This window comes from Barbus barbus (assembly GCF_936440315.1).
Source record: "Barbus barbus genome assembly, chromosome: 31".
Taxonomy (NCBI): Eukaryota; Metazoa; Chordata; class Actinopteri; order Cypriniformes; family Cyprinidae; genus Barbus; species Barbus barbus.
In genome coordinates this window covers 10,045,868-10,068,681 of record NC_136759.1, presented here as the reverse complement: position 1 = coordinate 10,068,681, position 22,814 = coordinate 10,045,868, and the positions used below count along the sequence as shown (strand labels likewise).

Sequence of the window (22,814 nt, the reverse complement as noted above, 5' to 3'; positions counted from 1 at the left end):
CTTCACACTCATCTTGAAAGATTTTAGTTTGTCTCTTTTGGAGTGAAATTGGACCCGTCAAAGCAATAGCATAAATAAAACCTTGCTTTAAAATTTTTTTTAAATTAATAAATAATAACACAGCTATGTTACGCAGTCATGTGACATAGAGTCGCCCTTCTATCCTCCATCATTTCTCCTTTCTCGGTTGAGCAGCCCGTGCACGTATCATTAGAGCGTTAAAAGAAGCTGCGGGTCTCCTCCTGTGCTGCCTTCCCTCAGAACGTGTGACATTGGCTGGCTGAGAGCATGAGAATGGAGCCTTTTGAATAGCAGGATCCTCATGCTTGGCTAGTAACCATGGAAGCAGATGCCTACTCTCTTTGCCCTCCTTACCTCCTTGCTCCCTCAATGAAAACAGGGCACGCCTCGCTTTCTTCTTCCTGACCGAACTTGCCTGGCCCTCAAAGGGAGCGATTGAGCAGGTCACTGGTCTAGACTTGTTTGCGTGGTTCACGGATCAGCCTTGAGGTAACCCTTGCTCCCCGTGCGTCGCACCAGCACAGACTGCAGGGAGGGACATCGGAGATGTGAATTTGAAAAGGAGCTCCGTCCGATTTTGCCTTTGTCCCTTTTCCCTCATTGATCGACTGAATATCGAACCCTCTGTCGGTGCATGTGTGAAACGGATAGCTTAGTAAGCATTTTTTCTAATCAAGCTCGCGTTGTGGGCCAACTCTCTCGTTTTTCTCTCTCGTACTTAGTCGCTCTCGAACCCTCCCTCTCTCTCTCTTTCCCTCTCTCTCTCTTTCCCTCTTTCTCCATTTCTCTCTCTCTTTCTCTTTCCTCTTTCCTCTTTCTCTTCCTCTTCTACGCTTCTCTGTTTTGATTATCTGGGACGTTTGGATAAGTATGTTGTGATACTTCTTATCAATATCTATTTTTTTTATCTGTTATTGATCCTGAAGTGATTTCAGCTTTGTGTTACCCGTGGACTTTGCATGCTGCTATACAACTGTTTGCATTTTCAATTTCAACTGGGATGACCACCAACCACAGAGGGACTTTTTAGACTATTTAAACAAAAAATTGGCAAATGCACTGCTTTTGTTTCCATTCCATCTTAAAACATGCATGGATGGCAAATGGAAGAGTTTCTTTTTAAAAAGAATATATATATAATATATATATTAAATTACATACTGATGTCTCATAAGGTGAGTATAATTGTGTTCTCATATATTGCATTTAGTATAACTGAATTTTTAAAAGCTGATGTAAAAGATTAAATGGAAAGAATAATAATAAAAAAAAACGAATCTTTTTTTCTGGTGTTTAATGTATCTACCTAAAACATTTATGCTGCGTATGTTGGCATTAAAGCTGTGAGTCTCTGAACTTATCTGTGCCTCTCGGCACTTGGACGTGTTGCAATTATTGTGGGATTATTGGGCTTTCACTGAGTACATATTGTGATTAAATTTTTTGAGTACTGAATTTTGTCAAACATAACTGAATTAGTATTAGACTTCTTAAATACTAATGAATACAATGTGTTCTTAAATGCATTGTATTCATTAGGATTTTAGGCTGTTTCTGTTCAGAGACAGAAAAAGACTACAAATAAAACACTTAAAATAATTTTAGTGATGCTAAATGTCATTCTTTAATTTGTGTTGAAATTATTTATATAGAGAATTTTCACTATATATGAAAATTACATAGAAGTATGATATATATATATATATATATATATATATATATATATATGCATCAATATAATATCAGATAAATTATATAAATACCGAAAGCATACTAAATAGCACAACAAATTCATCATATTTTTCTAAGAATATATGACAGCACAAATGACAAGACGATGATATTCTATATTATTATGGTTCAATATTATTAGACTGTATTTAAGTAATATTAAAACATTTGTTAACTAAACATTTATGGCTATAATCGTGCTCGGTATTATCTAGCGTTTCAAAATATAAAAAAAAAAAGATTATTAAATAGTACAAATATAATCATAAATTTTTCAATAGTAACTTCAAAAATATCCCATATACACGATGGGAAAAAGTATTTACTGAAATATATTGTAATATATAATATATTTAAAAATGTTATTTAAAAGATTAATGAAATTGTGTAATGTAAAAAAAAAAAAAAAAAAAGCAATGCTAGCAAGTATATTCTTGTGCTACTGCTTTTCTGATCCCATATATTTATTTACATACATTACAATGTAATTTGTACAATTTAATGTCAATGCAGTTTCATATAAAGGAATAGTTTTGTATCTTATCAGCCACTGTGAACATTTGTTCTTTGTCTGCTCAATTAAGTTTCGGTGAAAGATTGAGAATGCACCAAACTGGGTGTTTAAGGGTGCTGAAGGGGGGATTTTTTTTGAGAAATTTGATTGGATGGAGCCCCACGCAGTGTACCACACACGCCATGTCAGTAGCTGGTGGCGAGGTCACAGAAAATGGAAGCTCAAGGTCTGAGTTGAGTCTGGAAATTACCCACTGTCTGATTCCATTTACTGCCTATTGTCATAAAAACATAGGCCTTAAATGAACAAACATTAAAAAGTAATTGGAAAATTATTTCCCGTCTTTGCATTTTGAACATTCTGCTCAGAAGGCAAAGCATTTGTTTTAATTATGGAGCTTTGGAATATATGATTTTCACTCAATCATTTTCTTTTTTTAATATAATTTATACAATTTTAATGCAAATTTCAATCATAGAACAACATATTGTAATAATGCCAAATTGTGGTGCTTGTTTTTACAATGTATATTTGTAGACTCATTAAGAAAGCTATTAGAAAATTACATTATTTCTATAAAAAATATAAACAGAGAGAGAAAGAGACAGATACTGTGCCTTTCAAAATCATTTTAAGAAAAGGTCTGAACAGCATTTAATTAATCTAAAATAGTGATTTATAATCAACCATCAAATGTAATTTAAAGAAAGAAACGTAACTTTAAATAAAAATAATAATCATTTAAAGAGAGAAACTGCATTGCCAATGGAACAAACTCACAGAAAACCAACAGTCTCAACGTGACCCAGCCAATGACTTTCACTATAATGCAATTTCATCACTTGCGGTATGCGTTAAACGGCCATGTCCCAAAGTGTCATTTGTGATGTACATCTTAGTGTTTTGACTTTGAGATAGCCGTTCAATATGTTCTTTTGGCTCGCTCCAACGTGTGACTCACAATAGACAATGAAGCCAAGACCAGCTGTGATTTTCTGTTGAGCCCACTCTATGCATTATTTATAGTCACATCAGTAGATTAGGCAGAAAGATTGACCCTACCGCACGACATTGTCTCCAGCCCATTCACGTTCTGGTCACCGCTAACAAATGATAACCTCTTCTATCTGCCAATAATCCCACTGCTTTTCCGTCTTCGTAAGGCATTTACGATCGCTCTGTCCATTTCACATTAATCTGTTTTTTTTCCTACTTCCACATGTAGGTTTGTATAGAATTTACCAAACTAAATCTGGCCCAATACATTAGTTTTTGTGGATTGTACCTCAACTACACTGTCGCTCTTAAAACAAACAAGAACTCCAAAAGTTCCCCCTCAATATACACAACAAAAAAAGGTCCCCTCTGCATAACACAAGCTAACAAAACACCATTATCTGTTTAATTGCCTGAGAACTGTTAAATACCCTCTATTTACATGACAAGATGCAGCTTGTTGTGAAGCGTGACACAAACGAGTCAATACACAAAAGATGACGGCGGTCACCACTGCCCCTGCACCCCCCAAAGGCAGGAGTCCGGCTCATGAATGACAGTGCTGCAACAAGCACCTTGAGCAAACATACACACACACACACACACACAAACCTAACTGCTTTTTAAGCAGGTTAACAGAGCTTTAGCATCAATTCCAACATTCAAAGACAGAAGCACACTTCACTGTACAGATGTTAAAGAAACAACCACAGAAGTGTGACAGTTACTATATGTATAAGTGTTTGTGTGTGTGTGTGTGTGTGTGTGTGTGTGTGTGTGTGTTAAAGATAAAAAAAATTTGTATATTTAAATATAAAAATATTTTATACATTTTAAACATGAACAAAATGTGGATACAAATTTTAGACTTTCACACATTTTTATATTATAGATGCATTTTATACAATATAAATTTGTACAATTCAAACAATATATATATATATATATATATATATATATATATATATATATATATATATACAAAATATGTAAAGTACAAATGCACAGATTAACAATATTCTAGTTTTTAGAGTGTAAAAAAATATGTATGCAAATTTACTATACGTACACAATTTTATATTTTATATGTATACATTTTTGTGTAATTTTTAAAGATATAAAAAATGTAAAACACATACAAAATATATAAAGTGCCGATGCACAAATATACAATGTTCTGTAATTAAGCAAACACAAAAATATGTTTAAACATATTTGCTACAGTTCTATAAGAAGAATTTGATTTGGTTATTTTGACACAGTGTGATCAAAAAGTCTGAGATCATTAGAAAAAAAATTTTTCTACTCTGTATTACTTTTTAATTTGATACAATTAAATTAAATATTTCATTACAAACAATTTCATATTGGGATGTTTATTACAGGATAACAAATTGAGTAAAAAATTACCTAAAGCAAGACAAAAAAATGACGTTAGAGTAAACCAAATTTAATACCTGATTCATGATTTAAGAATGTTTCGCATGGTTGATTTTTTCATAAATTTAAATATTTATTTTTCATTTCATATATCATATTATTTTTTAAATCCTGAAACTGCTTATTTTTTAGACATAAATGAAAAAAATCCCAGATTTTCAGTGTAGACATCTGAACCCTAATATATGATTATTGATCTTAGATGAGAATAAAACAGTGGAGACAGAGTTTGAGCAGAGGATGAAAGACCCAAAGGCAGGGTGACTTGGAGAAAATGCTGGTATCGCACTGTGAAGAAAAAAAAAGCGAGAGGGAGAGAGATGGGGTTCATTCTGTCTTTTCTCCCTCTCTCTCTCCCTTTCTCCTGCTGCCTTTGTGGCCGTGCAGGAATGTGCTTGCTTTTCATTTCTTTCTTTGTGTCTGCCCCTCAGGCCCTAGCAGGCAGTGTCTTATGCCACAGCAGGGTCATGGCAAACACAGAGACACATTCATGGCCACATCAAGTTTATGTGAGAATCTGGTCCTTCCTTGCCCCTCATTTCCATATGAATTGTTAATAAAATAGCAGTCCTGTGAGGGGGAGATCGGTCCAGGAGGGGAAGTCAAGCAAAGCAACCTTGGTTTTAAAACGGCCTCATCCCTTCTGTTCCTTTGGTGCCAAAACGGTCCAAAACGAGCATATGTCATCATTATTGGACGTTCAACGTTTACTGCAACCCAACCACTTGTGAACTTCTTCTTTAACAAACACTAGTGGAAATTGTATATTTAGATTAATAGCTCAATGTAAATAACGTGGATTTGAGAAACACCCATATAATATTTAATGTTTTGTTATGTGTAACAGTTACATCTGAAGTTTCTCACATAAAAGGCAACACTCTTTATTAGCCAACAATAAAATAAAGTTTGGGATCCAAAAAAAGATCCTCATTTTTAGTTTGGGAAAACAAGCTGTTCTCAAGCCAGTCACAGTTTGGGCCTTCTGGACAGGAGCAGGATGCATCTTGAAGGGCTGGCCAGTTGATTGACTATTCTTTGGGTTCAACACACGTGTCCAGTGACCCCGCCACACTTTCCCATGCCCTCCAATGCCCCGTCTATTCTAACAGACATTCCTAATTCCCCCCCATCAGCCTCGGCCATCACACTTGACAGCAGCCATGTGCACGACTTCCCTTTGTGATGTCATAGAGGTTTGCTGTCCAATTATTAGAGTGCGAGGAAGGGTCAGGATGGGACGATGGGAGGTAATTGGACCAAATAAACCTGCTTCGACTGTTCTTTATACGGGACATCTGCTTCAGTGATGTTTCACTAAATGTTTTGTGAGAATCAAAAGTAGCTGAAATAAATATTATTATTATTTATAGCCTGATTAAATAAAATTGTAATATTTCTATACATTTTCCATCATATTAAGGTTATATATTAATGTGTATTTATGTATACACATTTATTTAAGCATATATTGAATTTTTTTGTTGTTGATTACAAGTTTATAAAATATTGCCAACACCAATCTTTATACTAATTAATGTGTACATTACTTGTAAATAAAACAAAAATTATTGGAGTATGTTTTAAAAGAAAATACTATTTCAAAAAAATACTATAAATATACTAAATGAAAATACTATACTAAAATACTATTTCAAAATTAAATGTTTAATCCACTGTATTACATGACATTTATTTGTATTTATTTGTGAAATTGACAAGCAATTACTGAGTGGCAATTGCTTCAAAGAAAATTATACACCACAATTTTATATAGTGCTCAGGCCCTGGAATACTTCTATATAGTGTTTTTTAAATCAATGAATATTATGTATTTAATTGCATAATTATATATATGAAAAAGATTCTATAAAAATCTTTGTCATGTCTTGTTTAAATCCTATAAATCTCCATTTCACAGGATGTCAAATCTCATAATCTCCTTCTTAATAACTCATGTTATCGTCTCTATCGTGCATCTGAATGAAGGGCTCTTCTTCTGCTCAATCCTGCTTTGTGGTTCTGTACATCTGTTATTCAAACAGCGCTCTTCTCGTGATTAAGTCATCTCTTTGTGGACATGGATGTCCTCACTCTTCAGTGTTTTTGGACTTGCGGACAGATCGTGCTGTGAATCGAGGGTATGTCTGCCAGCTTGACACACACAGAAGGAGAGCATGACATCAGGGTTTTGTCATTTGGAAGATCTATTCAAGGATTACAGTGGAGAATGAGCCCCTGTCTGGAGGAGGCTTACTTCACTGAAACCCTAACTCTTCTCACTACCCATTTTTTTCTCCAAGTACTTCTGGAAGTAGGTAGCTTGGGAGAGTACTATAGTTGACATGAGGTGTACCTCCTATTTCAAATCTGAGACTTTTAACCCTTGGGCGCCACTTCAAAATACAAAAGAGGCTGTGTGGCTGCATAATAATATCACATGAGTTCTCTAAGAACTATTTTTTTCCCTGGGCCACTGCCACTTCACACTGCCAGTATAGGAACACTGAAACCAATTTATGCAGCCAATATCATCTGGCAGCAAACTGCAAAGAACCGAAAATGTAAATGTAATAATAATTACATTGCTTTATTCTAAATAATTCTTTCTTAAAATCTAAGAATTAAGAAAGAAGGATTGTTTAGAATAATTAAAGCAATCATCAATGAATCAGAATCTGAACTGATAAACACTGATACTATAAACTATTTCTGGGAAGCTAAGATTAAAAAAAATCAGTTCAAATAAGCTAAATTCTTGGCTATCAAACAAATGAAGTAGACTAGATTATGTATTACTTTCATATACATTATATGGAATGGCACACATCGATTTACTCCTTTTATTTGCTTTATGTCATGAAAACATCCATAGTCCTGTAGATGTCATATTCACAAGAATTTATTTTTCACGACAGTATTGCTGGGAAAACTGGTTGTTTTGGCTGGCAGAATATCACGTATCAAATCACCTTAAACCATTTATTTAAAAAAGAGAGAGAGAGAGAAAAGAAAAACTGTTTTGTTTTTCTTCACTGCAAAACAGACTCTAATGGTGACAAGTCTGACAATACTTGCTGTTTGCTGAACCCGAGTACAAATTCTCTGGCTGTCTCTTCAGCACAGCACAAGACATTTCCTGTGGATATCAGTGAGCCATTCTACACACATACTGCTTCTTTTGTCTTGTCATTTCCCCAAACAAGTGTCCTGTGATTTTGGGGGGAAAAAAACATTTTGGAAATGTTATGCTTCCTCACAGGTGTTTGTACAGCTTCCTTGCAAATGAGATGATACATAAGCAGAAGCATGTTCTGACAATTCAAAGTAAAAAGTAATGTTTCACTTTGACTGGGATATCAGCCAGAAAGATATATGAAAAATAAATGAACATGCCAGGAATTGATTTTGATGTTTAAACATTTAAGCAGTAATTTCAAATAAATATTTAAACCACCTTTTCTATGGCATGTAATAATCATTTTATTGTATTTATTACTGATTTAAAATTTGCCAAGCAAAGCATCAGGATGTCCTTATATTACAAAATAACCTACAAAGCAAATAACAGATTGATAATTTACTATATATTATCCCTGCATTTACTCAGCAACAACCAAAGATAATATGTCTGACACTGATTTCCACTGTCAGTTGTATACAAAACAGTACAATACAAAACATACAAAAGCACCATAAATGTAGTCCTTACAACTTATATGCATTATATTCAGATCTCTGCAGCCAAATTTCAATCACAATCCAAAATATGCCACCTTCTTGATCCAGGTTTGACGTCACTGTTGTAACAGGCCAATTACCTTTAAACCAACTGCAACGCACCAAGCTTGCATGTATTTTTTGAATGAGATTTGAAAGCCAATTTAGAGAGGATTATATGAATTGAATAATAATTTGCAATTTTCACACAAAACTACAACATGGTTTTAGAAGGTTTTACAAATACATTCAACAGCATAACGTGTGAGCATGATTCAAGAAATTCCACATTCACCAGAGGAATTTGAACACAATGGATCTAATCTGTCTTAATCCTCTGTGAACTCCAATTAGAGTTTTCTTGATCTACACTTGACCTGCTACTCCCATGCATGGCACCTCAGACCAAGAATCTTAACTTGGCTAATTGGGCCATCTTGCCGTCTCAATGAATGTAGGTCTTCAAACAGCATTCCCTGCAGGGTGGTTTAGTGAACTCACCAAAAGCCTGAATAGGAAAACAGCTTTTCCACACCCACAGGAATGTCAATCATCATCAGCGCAATGTAATATATCTGTTTAATGGTTAATAACTTCATAACTGGTTCGACCGAAGCATTAGATGTACTGAAGAATTAGTGAGAGCACAACAAAATTAAATTAATTTACCTTTTTTTTCCTCATTCACATAAAACTTTAAACTGGATGACTTAGCAGACTACACAAATAAACAGCATAGAGGACTCATGCAGCGATGAACAGCACACACAGGTAAATATTGAAAGCTATTCCCAGAAAGTCCTTGAAAGTGACGGAGCCTGCTGGTTAGTGTTTGTTCTCGCCAAAGACAAACTGGACTAGACACATGTACAGCTAAAAGCATTCTTAATACGCTTATAAAAACCAGATATTATTTTGCATATCTACTAAAGAAATATAATGCGGAGCTGCTATTTAATAATAATAATACACAATATTCATATAAATATTTTAGAATTATATAAATATTAGATGCATCATATAAACAGCATTATAACATATTATCTATTTTATTAAGAGATTTTATACATATGAAACAACGATAGAATCTGTATATACACAAAAAAACAAAAACAAAGAAAGAAAGACATGACAATACGGAACCAGGAACTGTCGAAAGTAAATTCAGCCTGAAAATCCAGACTAGGCCTTGAACTTGTCTGGAATTCAAGCACAAAGCTTGGCTTTTTGCCTCAATTCTCTATTTCAGCTGATAAGGCACACAGAGCTTGTTTGAAAAGTCAACACGAGCACAGAGAGAGAAAAAAAACTATTATTAAGGGAAAAATTGGAGATATTTAGAAGTCAATGTCCATTCTCATGTGCGCACATGCACATAATGACACAAATGCACTTTATTCTCTCTAAATGTCAAAACTGCGTAGACAAAGAAGGCAGAACACACTTACCATGCTTTTAGCCTCTGAGTATCATAAAGAAAGTAAAACATCCTCCTTTATCATAGTCTATTCCATTTAAGGTTTTGAAATAACTGCTGTCTAGACCACGCAGAAACTTGGAGCTAAAGAAGTGAAACGACCTTCCCCCTTCCTGCGAACGATCTATTACCCCCCTCCCCACCCGGCACCCCCTACCTCATCCATGAGTGGAATCGCTTTAAGTGCCTGTCAGGCAGAAAACCGGCTTCAGCATTGTGCAGCTGTAACGTTTCCCCGCTCCGTTCTCCAATGAGATTGGCTCATCCTTCACCACATGACCCACACACACACATACACACTCAAAAAAAGAGGCTAGAAAGTGAAGAGCTGAAAAAGACACCGCAAATGTGGGGAGAGCATAATCCTGTCTGCAGGGTCGTGTACCTGAGGAGCAGGTTTAAGTTTCTAGTGCTTTTCCGACTTAGTTTATGGAGCACCAGGAGAGAGCGAGTGGGAGGGGGAGGAAACTGTGAATAATCCCTTCCCTGCAGAAACTTCCTCTCTCTCGCTCTCTCATAGGAGCTGCTGGCCCTTGTCTGGGCGCTGGAATGCAAAGGCCATGCTTCAAGAGGCCCAGGCAGACAAGCCCAAGTCAGTCACTCCTCTGTGACCTTAAGCTTAACACTAACACGTGTGCATGGATGTGCGTTTAACCAAATTAGAGCTCTATTATCTCTTTTAGACTTTTTAAGATTAGTTAAAAGCAAAAACTGCTAATAGTCAGGGTTGGAGATGAACTAACTAAAAGTAGAAGGAGACAGGTGGGAGGTACCTAAATATAATGTGCTTGTTAATAATAATAATCTAATGTTTCATTGTGGTATTGCCTAGTGGTATATACACTTAGATTTAAAAGTTTCAGATCAGTCATTTTTAAAAGTTACAGCAAAAATACAGAAAAAAACAGCACTATTGTGAAATATTATTACAATTTAAAATAAGTGTTTTCTTTTTCTATAGCCATTACTCCAGTCTACATGACCCTTCAGAAATCATTCTAATATGCTGATTTTCTGCTCTCGAAATATTTATTATTATTATTAATGTTGAAAATAGTTATTCAGCTTAATATTTTTGTAGAAATCGTAAAATTATTTTAGAATTTTCAGATGAATAGAAAGTTTTTAAAAAACATACAAATAGAAATCCTTTGTATCAATGCAAATGTCTTTACTTTCACATACATATGAGTATAATTTTCTTAAAAAAAAAAAAAGGAAAAATATTTCATTACCCTAAACTTTTAAACATTAACTTTTTTTAAGAAGAAGCAGCAGCAGATTTGCTTTACAACAGTAAGTGTTTCATGCAAAATTGTGTTTTGGGGCAAAATTAGAATTTTATTTCCTCCTTTTTAACCCCAAACAACTAAATGACCCTAGGACAGCATTGTAGTAATAAAATTTGTCATTTTGTTAAGTCATTTTTGCACTCAAGAAACTCATTTGAAATGAAAAACACATTTCTTTACTTTTGTAAACTTACAAAAAAATTCTAGCATCTTTTTCCAGGATTTGACTTATATCACATGGCTCTATTCCATTCACTTTTATTCAAATGTATGTTTTGGATGTCAAACGAGACAAGGATCATTTTCCATGTCCAACTGCAGCAGTGAAAATAAGATACCGTGCCTCGAGGTAGGCTGTGAACCCGGGCAGACTTTTCCGTCTGGTTTCACGGCCGCTCAGTGAACATAACATCACTGTTTCACCATAAACACAAACTTCATGCTCATATGATCAGGATACGTTTCCTCTGGCCTTTGCCTTCCTCATGCAATCACAAGACACAAATATCCCTCTGAGCCAGCCTCTCACGAAAGCAATACTATTTCTAGCTAACTAACACTTTCACTTAAGAGTCAAAGCTTGAGATATACAGAACTCAAGTGGGCTTTAGAACACTATCAACTGCTCATGCCTGTTCCAGACCACACACTCACTCCTGTGCTGCTTAGAACCTAAATTAGAATCAACTTTGTCTTCGCTGTGCCCTTTTCGAGAATTATTCTTGAGACTAATCAGACCCTGGGGATCTAGACCACAGTGCTGAGGGCCTAGAATAGGGTCTATTAGACGTCCATTTGGACTCAAGCCAAACCCAGCACACATGACAAGTGGAGTAAGTGTTTGCTCCAGCCATGAGGCCCTTATGAAAAAAGTGCTTTTCAGTATGACACAGAACCGCCTAACGTCATGTCTGACAAGATTTTTCAAATATTATAAATGAAGAAGTCAAAGAGCTAATAGACGAGTAAACAGTAAATAAACACCTTACTAGCAGCTGGATTTGTTCAGCTGTGCACCAAATGACCCTTTGTTAAACTCCGCCCCCTTGGTTACTGTTGCTCGCTCAGACAAGCTTTACACAAAGAGTCCCATAGGAAAGAATCGGATCTTTTATCTGCTGCCTTTCTTTAAAGCAAACACTAGATTACTAACTGAATATGATTAAACATTTTTTTAAAATTACGTTCTATTTCTTAATTGATATAATTCTATTTCTGTCTAAATTTCTAATCTATGTAAATGATGCTAAAGAGTCGTATAAAACATTTCACTGCAAATACAGTGAAAAGTCTCATTTGAAAGCAATTACAATAACATTAGTGAACAGTTCTTCTTCATACTTTTTTTTGGATTGTTTCTGTAAACACTCATTTAAAATTCTACTTGAACACACCAGACTTCCAGTCTTAGACATGAAAGAGTAAAAAACTTAACAGAATCCACAGGGAATTGGCATTTTCTTAGCCTGTGTATCCTCAGTCTTGAGATGTTTATATAAGGAAGTGCTGAAATATAAATCTTTGAGTGCTCTACCCACAAACTGACACAGTAACGCTTGCATGTAACTCTATAGGATGATGAATTTGATAACCCACCCACCAGGTGCGCATGAAACTTCAATTTCATGAAATATAGAGGTTTTTTTGTACAGTAATATTAATAGCACATTGACTTATGGGATCTGTCCTACTGTACACCAATTTGCAATCAGCAGGCCTCGGCTTTTTGTCTGTTTTTCTTATGGTCTATCCATTTGCATACGGTCTATGGCAGTGGGGTAATATTTCATGAGGTGCAGTTCACATCATAACATTTGCAGCCTGCTCGCTGTGAAATAAATCGATGGCATAGGTAAAATGTATGCAAAATTCAGATGACGAATTGTCCCTTCTTCAGTCTTTTAGTTGTTCTAATTTCAAATTCAAATTATTCACTTACTTTGACATCGGAAAGTTATAAATACTTCTCAATGTAAGTCATGTGTAAGTCTATGTCAAAAGATCTACAAATAGTCAATAAAATAAATGCATATCAATTTGAAAAGAAAATATTAGGCTGTAGTGAGCACAGACTCATTTGACAAGCATTAATGCCTATTGAGAGTCTATAATAAAACTGTCGTGTTCTTCAACTGTCGTACAAAGACTATAAAACTAAACAAAGGTAGTTAGGGCACAACACATTTATGAGCATCTCAACAACAAGATCTCATTGGCTGGAAGACCTACCATACTGTGAAGGCAGTGAATTTGATTAGATGTTTTTGTGACAGTAAACAGCCTGTCTGTGTGAGAGAATGAATTGTAGGTAAATTGGAAGGTGCAGTTTTGCGATAAAGCTTTCTCACCTCGGGTACGACCCCTGTGATAATGAGCAGCATGACAGAGGTCAGGTCTTTCTTGACACTCCTTTAATAAAAACAATCTGGTTTATCATTCCCAGGTTGTCATCCACTTCATCATCTTTACTAATAGAGGAAAAAATGAACAACTACATCAATAATATAGTATTTAGAGCCTGTGTGAATCAGCTATTAAATGATCTTGTAACCACGGAACGTCTAGACAGTGGAACAATAAAAGGTTATTTGGTGTTTTAAGCACAGTTATGGTTGTATTTGGAAGCAGTCATGTTTAACCAAGACATTCTGTCTGCAGGGTCCTTGACCATCAAAAAAAAAAATTCACAAAGGGAACAGGAAAGCCCCTGTATTTCCACTCTCCAGCTTGTCTTACAAACTTGGGATTTCCCTTATTAACCGATGCTTGCATTGATATGAAATGGAATATGTTGAGCTACTATCAAACCAGTGACCAAACTGCATGCGATCAAATGGGAATAATGAAATCCTTCAAACAAAACACTATTGTTGTTTCTCCTCCGTTTCTCCTTCATCTGTTTTTTGCTTGAAAGATCAAAGGCGAGGGTTTTAGCATTCTTCTGAATAAGCTTTTAGCTTAACAACACAGGGCAATTTAGATCTCTCGCCGGCCAAGACAAAAGCGTCCATGGATCTGTTAGCTGATATTCTAGTGCCTATTGTTGCCCTTGAACCTGATAAATTTGACAGGGCTCAAGAGAATGGACATTGTGATTCCACAAAGCTCTCCCTCAATAACCGCGGGGCTAATCTCCTCGCCTGATACCGTATTAATAACCTTTTAATTAAAACAGAACGGACTATTGAACAAGGACTAAGCTGCCCCATGCTAGGAAGTATAACGAGAATCAATATGTATACTCACAGACTATACGAAAGGACGTTTGAGGAAAAAAAAAGAGGCCTGTGTGAAGTGAACAATGTCACAAAAGGCAGATAGTGAGGAACAAAAATATTTGCTTATCAAAGGATCCAAAAAGATCAAAGCTAAATCAATGCATCAAAGTGTTTATTAGTGTGAAACCTTTGTAATATTTTGTACAGACTTGTCAAGGAAGACGGTGGGTTTATAACATCGTCATCACAAACTTGTGTTCCTTTTCCTTTTGTGTTCCAAAATAATGAAACCAGTTCAAACCAGCTAGACAAAAATGTAAAAAAAATTTTTTTAAAAGTTGAAATGACTCGTACAATTTAATTATACTTAAAAATGTAAGACAGCAACTGGACTTAAGTTAAGCTGTAGTAGGTAGATTTTTTTAAGGTGTACAAATAAAACATTTATACATACATACATATATTCCCTCAAAAAAAGAAAAAACGTTGCCTTTACAAAAAAAAAATGCAAATTCTATTTAAAAATTCTGTGGAAAGGATTTGTGTGTGTGTGTGTGTTAAAGATTAATATATATAGTGCAACATAAGTATTGCCCATTGTTAGTTAATGTTAATTTATTTTGGACATTATTGAGAAGTGTATCTTGTTTTATACATCATCAGACTCCTCAAGTTAAACGGGTCACAAATACTGTTTCATGTTGACTTCAAGACTGTGATTTCATTTGCCACACAATAGAATTTAAAACAAAAAGGAAAAACTGGTGAATGAAAACGGAAACCACATGATTTATAGCCAGGAAAGGTGAAATTCTATGATAAAGATGTGGTTGCTTCAGTTCGAGTCTGTGAAACCTGCTTAGGAAAGCTGCTTGTCTATCCTCAGCCGTGCCTGGCAAGCAGGGGTCACGACCTGGTCATGAATCGCTTCAATCAGCTCCTGGCTGGGACAGGAGGGGAGGGGAGCCGCCAGCGCTTTTGATCTCGGTTGGCTAGTCAAGCAGCATGGGTAAGATATCTCAGTCTCCCCTGCAGGTCGGGCTCTGTGGGAGCGAGGCTGAGGGCAGGTCAACAGCATTGTTCTATTTTTCCTCTTCACTCCCATTCTGACCCGGTTGAGCTCCCGTAGCTTCCAGTATTGCCTCAGACATTTTGGGTAAGAAGAATGCTCTGATATGAGGCGGAAGGTTTGGAAGGCGTCCAAATATAGATCTAGACCAGGGGTGTCAAACTCAGCTCCCGGAGGGCCACTGTCCTGGAGAGCTCCAAGACACCTGCCTGGAAGTTTCTAGCACTTCTAAATGGCTTGGTCAGCTGGATCAGGTGTGTATAATTAGATTTGAAGCTAAACTCTGTAGAACAGTGGCCATAACTTGGTCAATGTAGTGCATGGAACTGCTGGACAATTTTCTCATTAGCTATTGTTAATGAATGCCAGTGGTGTAAGGAGGAGGGGACATTCTCATTCTAACAAGCATTAAAAATTCTATAATCATGTAAAACATTAGATTTGTTAACCTTTATAAAAACTGGCATGCAGATAGTAATACATAAATACATATACTATGTGTGTGTGTGTGTGTGTGTGTGTATATTAGTGCTGTCAAACGCTTAACTACAATTACTCCAAAATAAGTTTTTTTACATATCGTGTGTACATTGTATATTTTTATGTATATATAAATACATAAAACAATATATATCTTGAAAATATTTACATTTACATATATATATATATATATATATATATATATATTCACAGGGAAAAACATTGTAAAATATATTAAAATGGAAAACATTTACTTAAACATGTATTTAAATTTCAATGTGTTGTAATATACATTGTTTTTACTGTTGTTGTTTTTTAACCAAACCTTTGAGCAGTCATGAATTTAGGACCAGTATGAGTAGGAGCAGCATCCACAAACACCAATTTTTTTTTTTAAATCACAGGGACTTTCGTCTGTAAAGGAAGTTGGTCATTAATGTAAGATTCACTTTTGAAAACATAACTTGGCACAGTTCCTATTTATCTATCCTCTGGTACAATACGCCGGCTTTTGTCATTGATACACGATACATGAACAAGCTCAGAAGATGAGCTTCATACTGGAATCAGTGTGTGGTCTTATTCACTGAAGCTTACTCTTCCATTCACAGTGTCTCTTGACAGTAGAGGCTTTTTAGCTCTGGATATCATCAAGCATTAAGTGGCTGAGAGTAATGGGATACATTCTGGGCACGCGGTAGAAGACCAGCACTTTAGCAGAGGTGAAACCAGGACAATGAGATCTGTTCCTCAGTGCTGTGTTTACATTTACACCCCACCTGCTTCCTCCGCACAACTCTGAATATCACAGCACTCCCTCTCAGAGCCTTGAGAAGAAGTCCGGGAGTTCAATTTTTTGACAGGAGAGTCCAATATAAGCATTTTCTAGAGATAAATGTCTGCGAATCCAAGTGAAATAAAACCTTGCATGCTCAATTTGTCATGTGCAAAGTTTAATACAACTCAGCCCGGTTTATAATGCAAGGATCAGACTTCTCAAAAGGAAGAATTTGCATCATGACCATTTTTCTTTATTCTTGTAGGATTTTATTAGCAAATTAAGTCTCCAAGTAAATAACTATAAATGAGATTCAGAAAATGCTCATTGATTGCTTGGGATGAATTGTTGTGCAGGTAATTATGACTGCTTTATGCCGTTATCATTGTCTAATCATATTGATTCTGCACTGCAAGCTGCAAAACCATAAAAATGCAATAACATACCCTGCGTCCCAATGTGCATACTATCCACCCTATCTGCCCTAAATAGTATTGAAAATTACTACTATAACATAGAATTTAGGATGGATAGGATGTGCATTGGGACACAGGCATAGTGAGCAGAGCTACTTTGGGAACACTTTGAGGATTTTGGCGCCACCTACAGTCCAGTGAGAAAAAAGTATGATGAAATTCCTATTACTGGCAAAGCTTTCTCAAGAGACTTCAGAGAAAGTGACTGATCTGTCTACATCCTGACCTTAAAAATATCACATGATTTTTAGGAACAAGGGAAATCAAAAAGTGAAGTAAATTCTATCCCTCCTGATAATAAGCATCAATGTCATGTTGCTTATAAATGTAATGTGTTTCTTCAACTACTGGGCACTTTTTGATACTACAAATATACTTGCTTAAACTATACTTTATACACTTTTTTTTTATCTACCAAGACTGTCCAACAGTAATTATCTATCCGTCACAAGAACAAATTCTGTCATTTGCAATTTTTTCTAAAATGCAATTTCCAAACACATTTCAAATGATGTGTTTTGAATAAAATTACAGTGGAAATTACATTTTAAATATTTTTAAATAAAACAACCATCTTCTTTGTGTGCTATAAGGCTAAATTCAAAGGTAGTATTTTATTCACACTAAATACACAGGATTAAATATTTTCACACTTTTTTGGCAAATTACAGCTTGAAATGATGCGCAATAAAAAATATTATCTTAAATAGATTTTGTTCTACATATCATGTCTCATACAGTATGTCATCTCAAGAATGTTCCTCACTGGCACAGTTGTCTTCTTGGGAAACATTTACCAAATAAATGACACCAGAGCTGAGATTATTTTCATATATCCAACAGCAAGGCCATAAAAAGAATAAAAGTAAAATGGTGAACAATTATATTTCTATAGCACCATGTGTGGAATTAACAAATTAAGCTTGGTACTAAATCAACTGAAATAAGAAGTCATCTAGAAAAATGCACAAATCATTTGTGCTGCTGAAAGATTAATTTAACAGAGTAATGAGAGATTGTGTATCGATATCAATATCAGCACCACCTTATTTCATACAGAATGGAAAACAAGTGCCAATACTTTGAGTTGATTTACTATCTTATAAGGGACAAAGAAATAGAGGCCAGTAAAATTTGCTTTTCAAACATTTAACAACTAGAGCTAACTAGAACTTAAGAAATTATCACTTGAGCACTAAAGACATATATTCTCACTTCCCATCACATCATATCAAGTGATCTAGACATCACATGATCCACCAGACTCTCCACATGTACCTTAGTGTCCGGTCTTCGAGCACTGTTTGACTGAGGAGCCCAGTTTATCCGCAATAAGGAACGGGCTAAGGTGGCAATACTGGAAAAATAAAAACTAAAGTGAAGAAAACCTTATGTATCAAAAGAATGAATAAGATATGAACACAGAACATCACATTTACCTGTGGAGTACTGCTCTGGTTTGGATCTGGAGTGTCTAACATTGTAATATTGAAGTTTGTAGAGAAACGGGTGTTCTGGAGAATGGCAGCCATCTCTGCACCCACCTCCACTGGGATATTTGTCTGGAACAGAAGTAACAGAATTGACCACCGAATAAGTCATATTAACATATTTAAAATTAATAAATAAAACATGAGTTTACCTTAAAGGAATGAGAGGCATCAAACTCAAAACATTCAGCACAGTCAGGCACGGTGCCTTTATAGGTCACCAGCGCTTTGGTCTTGATGGAGTTTTGAGGTAGTTTAAAGATCCGGTAAGTTCCAGATGCATATTTAACATCACCTATAGTGGCATATTGTAGGTCAAAGCACCACTGATTAAACTTGAACACATCTCCTTGCCTCCAAGTCACAGAAAAGCACATGAAAACAAATGTGGTTCAGCAATAATGCTGTTACCATGCGCAAATCAGAGGGTAACAGTTACCGGTCTTTCTTTGAAGTTCTGGGTTGTGAACCACAATGTGACTGCCTGCAACCAGGTGGGGCGTGCTGAAGCCTATGTCCTTCACCAGAGTGATGAGATCCCGCCAGTAGAGGGCGCCGGCCATTCCCTCACCTGATAGGAACAAGCACTCATCTAAGTCCACCAACTCTTATTTCAATTTTGCATTGATGGTACACATTTCATATATGTTTTTGAGGGGTGCATTTCTGTTTGGAAACCACTGCTTTCTTTGCGTGAGCCAGGGTTATTATAATGAACTAAAAACATTAAAACCATCTGAAATAAAATTAATGTTAAATAAAATAAAACATTTTTAAAAAATCATATTTAATTGCAGCTATTTGCAAAAAAAAAAAAAAAAAAAGGTTTCTCATTTTCATTTAGTTTAACTTGACATATTTTTTAAAATTATATAGACATCAAAAAAACAATCTAACAAATTACACAAAAAAAGGAAAATAAAATAATAATTAATATTAATAAAAGTATTATATTTACTATAAATGTAATTAAAGTTAATCAAATATATAATAGCATCTGAATTATACTAAAATAAGGCTGGTGTGAACCCAGGGAGAACAAATTTTGGCATCATTTTGCCCCCAAAGTCTTCACTCTAATCATCTCCATAAATTAATGTAGTGTAGCATAGCCTACATTTCTAAAATGCATTAAATGAAAAAATGTTTACCCCACAGAACTGGATCTTCCTTGAAAGAGTCTGGAACTACTTTGCTTGCATACATGTCACTATAGTACAACTCTCCACCCTCCTATGAGATCATTCACATATGAAACAGCGTTTGCAAAGTGCACAATTTTGTAAAACTTTTTCTTGCATAAATGCAATAGCGAGGGGAAATCAGTAGGTATGTGATGGAAATATCTCACCTTCAGAACTTTGTAAGCTTCACTTATCACAGTTCTCTTATCTGGACACAGACATATCACACAATTTGACCTAGAGAAAATAATTGGCCTTTTTGTAAAAAAAAAACAAACACTTTTCTCAGGTTATGTATTATGAAAAATGTCATAAATGACCTAAGGATGTGCATACACAACTACATCCAAAGAGTTGTTCTGTATCCCTGCATCACTGAGCTTCTCCATGTATCCTTTCACAAACACAGTGTTTGGTTTTGAGTATCCAAAATTGTCCTGATGGTACTGGACATATTTTTGCGAGGCAACTATCTAATTTTGGAACAAACACAAAGGTTAAAGGTTTCACTTCCTTTCATTTTATTTAAACTTTTAAATTATTCCATTTATACAGTGGTTAACACTTATTCATATGATTATGTAAGATCATTTTATTTTTCAGATCTTTTGTTGTTTAACTTTCACAAAACAGGTTAAAATCAATGTGTGAAGTACCATCTCATCAGTCATATCCAGCCCAATGACTTGACCTCTCTCCCCCACCAGTTTGCTGAGAACGTAGCAATCTCTGCCTGATCCACTGCCCAGATCAAGAACCGCACATCCTTCCAGCTTCTCTGGAATCACCAGCCCACAGCCAAAATACCTGCAGATTACATCATTTCATTCACTACTAGCACAACTCAGACAAATCAAGTTATGAGACATAATCTCAAGAAAGATGTACCTCTTGCAAACATCTGGGTGGACTTGTTTCAGGGCCTCACATGCACTCTTGGGCAGAGGTCTGGAGGGCATGGCACAAGCAGCATTGGTCTGTAAGTCATCTGAAGTCTCCAACCGAGAGCCATAATAATTCTGTAAGTATTAAGGAATGAGCTTTCCAAAGCAATGTTGTGGTGGCCTAAAAGAAATGCTAAAGCCCATTTAGACTGAAAGCTTAAGCATAAATGTGGCCAAAGTAGAACATTCCAATGAAGGGACATTACATGCTTGCAGTGTACACTACGGGATTACGTTTTTGCTAGTTGACATTTAAATACATGCAAATGTTTATTAATAATATATGAAGTAATGAATAATAGTTATTACTTTGCAAACATATCCCTCTAATCCGAGGGGAAACTACAGAAACAAATATTGCTCAGTTCATCATGAAACAGCAATAACCTATAAACTAAAAAGTCTAGGTTAATCCATCAACAATGAAGGTTACTTGACCTCCTGTAATTTTAAGAAATAAACAATCAAATATCACAAGAGATGCACAAGAGAAAAGCCCCTTTTCCAACGCAGGAACTTTACCCAGGAACTATGGACTTTGGACAGGAGTTACGGATCAACTGGGATGGGATCGTGTTACCTGGGGACATGCGCGTGCACGCTAATACTTTTACCTGGATTTCAAACAGATGTTGGACCTCCACAGATTCGTCACAGGGAATTTTCACCGAAACAGATTACAAAGCTTTCCACATTATTTGTGAATGTTTATATAATTATTGGACTCAGTTGTTTCCCCTGTTGATGTCACAATGGGATAAAAACATCCCGCGAACCCGCTCTGAAGTCCTGATCTGAATCAAATGATTCGCGCGTGATTCGATTGGAACGCTTGGTTTAAACTGTGTCGGAGTTTCAAAAAGCTCTGTTGTGTTCTTTGCTCGCTTTCTCTTATAATTTATTCGTTGTGTGAATAACTGTGGAAATGAAATCATTACAATTAATAGGCCGAGTGCCTACAATGTTTTTTATGAAACTGCGATCACGTTAATTACAGTTTTCGTTGTATTAAAAACATTTCATTAAAATTTTCAAAAGCACCCCCCCCCCCTCTGCTTTTTTCACAAATCGCACCATATATATATATATATATATATATATATATATATATATAATGTTATTGTGTCATGGAATGTAGTTTTAAAAGTACTTCTGGCGAGAATGTCGTTGTGTAAAACTCAAATCTGCGGTTTATTTATTAAAGACAAAGACTATTTGAAAATGTGGGTCGTGAGCTCCATGCGATCAGCGGATCAGCGGGCGCTCAGCGCTCCTGTTTCCCGACGAGAGCAGCCTCAACTCGGCTATTCCTTCTGACATTTGCCGCTGGCTCTGATGTCTCTGTAGTGGTTAAACATGAGACATCATTTTGGGATAAATCAGGTAATATTAGGTCTTTATTATATTATTCTATTAATTTATTCATATGTTAGATGCAATGCTGTTTGATATAATTTAGTTGCATTGTAATGTATGTACGTTCCCTGAACTGCATTTATGCGGCTATAAATACTTTTCAATGAAAACGAAAGAGGCAGTGGTGTTTGATATCATGTTTCGTCTTATTGTAAATACGAGGAGTATAATTGCAGTAGACAAGGCGAGCTGACTGATGTTATCAAGCACGCTGCTCTTTGCAGAAATACTCCCGACCCGAACTTTTGAAGTCCAAACTAACGTTACCGAGGACTTAAGTCTGAAATGTGCGTACTTTGTATTGAGAAACGCGCGATGGAAACGCAGACAGGTCAGCGGGAAAAAAAAGTTCCTGAGAAAGTGGCTTAATATGGTAGTATTGAGGAACATTATTGGGACATCTTTAAGGACAAACTGGTATCAAACATTTCGGATCATGTGACTTCGGACTTTGTTATAGTGCACAACTCTGCATGAAATACATCAACATCTCATATTAGACCCCCCAAACGCAGAAGTAGGCTATATTTTGATCACAGGTGTAAACGATGGGATTAAATGGAATGTA

The 22,814-nt window shown here is 35.7% G+C and overlaps 1 protein-coding gene across 2 annotated transcripts in view; it reads right to left on the bottom strand.

Annotated features, from left to right (window-relative positions):
* Positions 1-22,814, bottom strand: part of LOC306851817 (arsenite methyltransferase) — a 41,594-nt gene that overhangs the window by 18,564 nt on the left and 216 nt on the right. Inside the window, exons 2-11 of one of the 2 annotated variants that reach the window (XM_079388266.1) lie at positions 20,775-20,905; positions 20,543-20,693; positions 20,223-20,359; positions 20,054-20,123; positions 19,854-19,935; positions 19,142-19,273; positions 18,855-18,997; positions 18,652-18,774; positions 18,491-18,569; positions 17,807-18,028 (exon numbers count right to left, since the gene is read on the bottom strand). In XM_079388266.1, coding sequence (XP_079244392.1) covers positions 18,492-18,569; positions 18,652-18,774; positions 18,855-18,997; positions 19,142-19,273; positions 19,854-19,935; positions 20,054-20,123; positions 20,223-20,359; positions 20,543-20,693; positions 20,775-20,905 — 1,047 coding nt within the window. In that variant the 3' untranslated portion in view covers positions 17,807-18,028; position 18,491. Of the gene's footprint in view, positions 1-17,806; positions 18,029-18,490; positions 18,570-18,651; positions 18,775-18,854; positions 18,998-19,141; positions 19,274-19,853; positions 19,936-20,053; positions 20,124-20,222; positions 20,360-20,542; positions 20,694-20,774; positions 20,906-22,814 lie in introns of those variants that run through there. The other variant, XM_079388265.1, reaches the window with a different exon arrangement.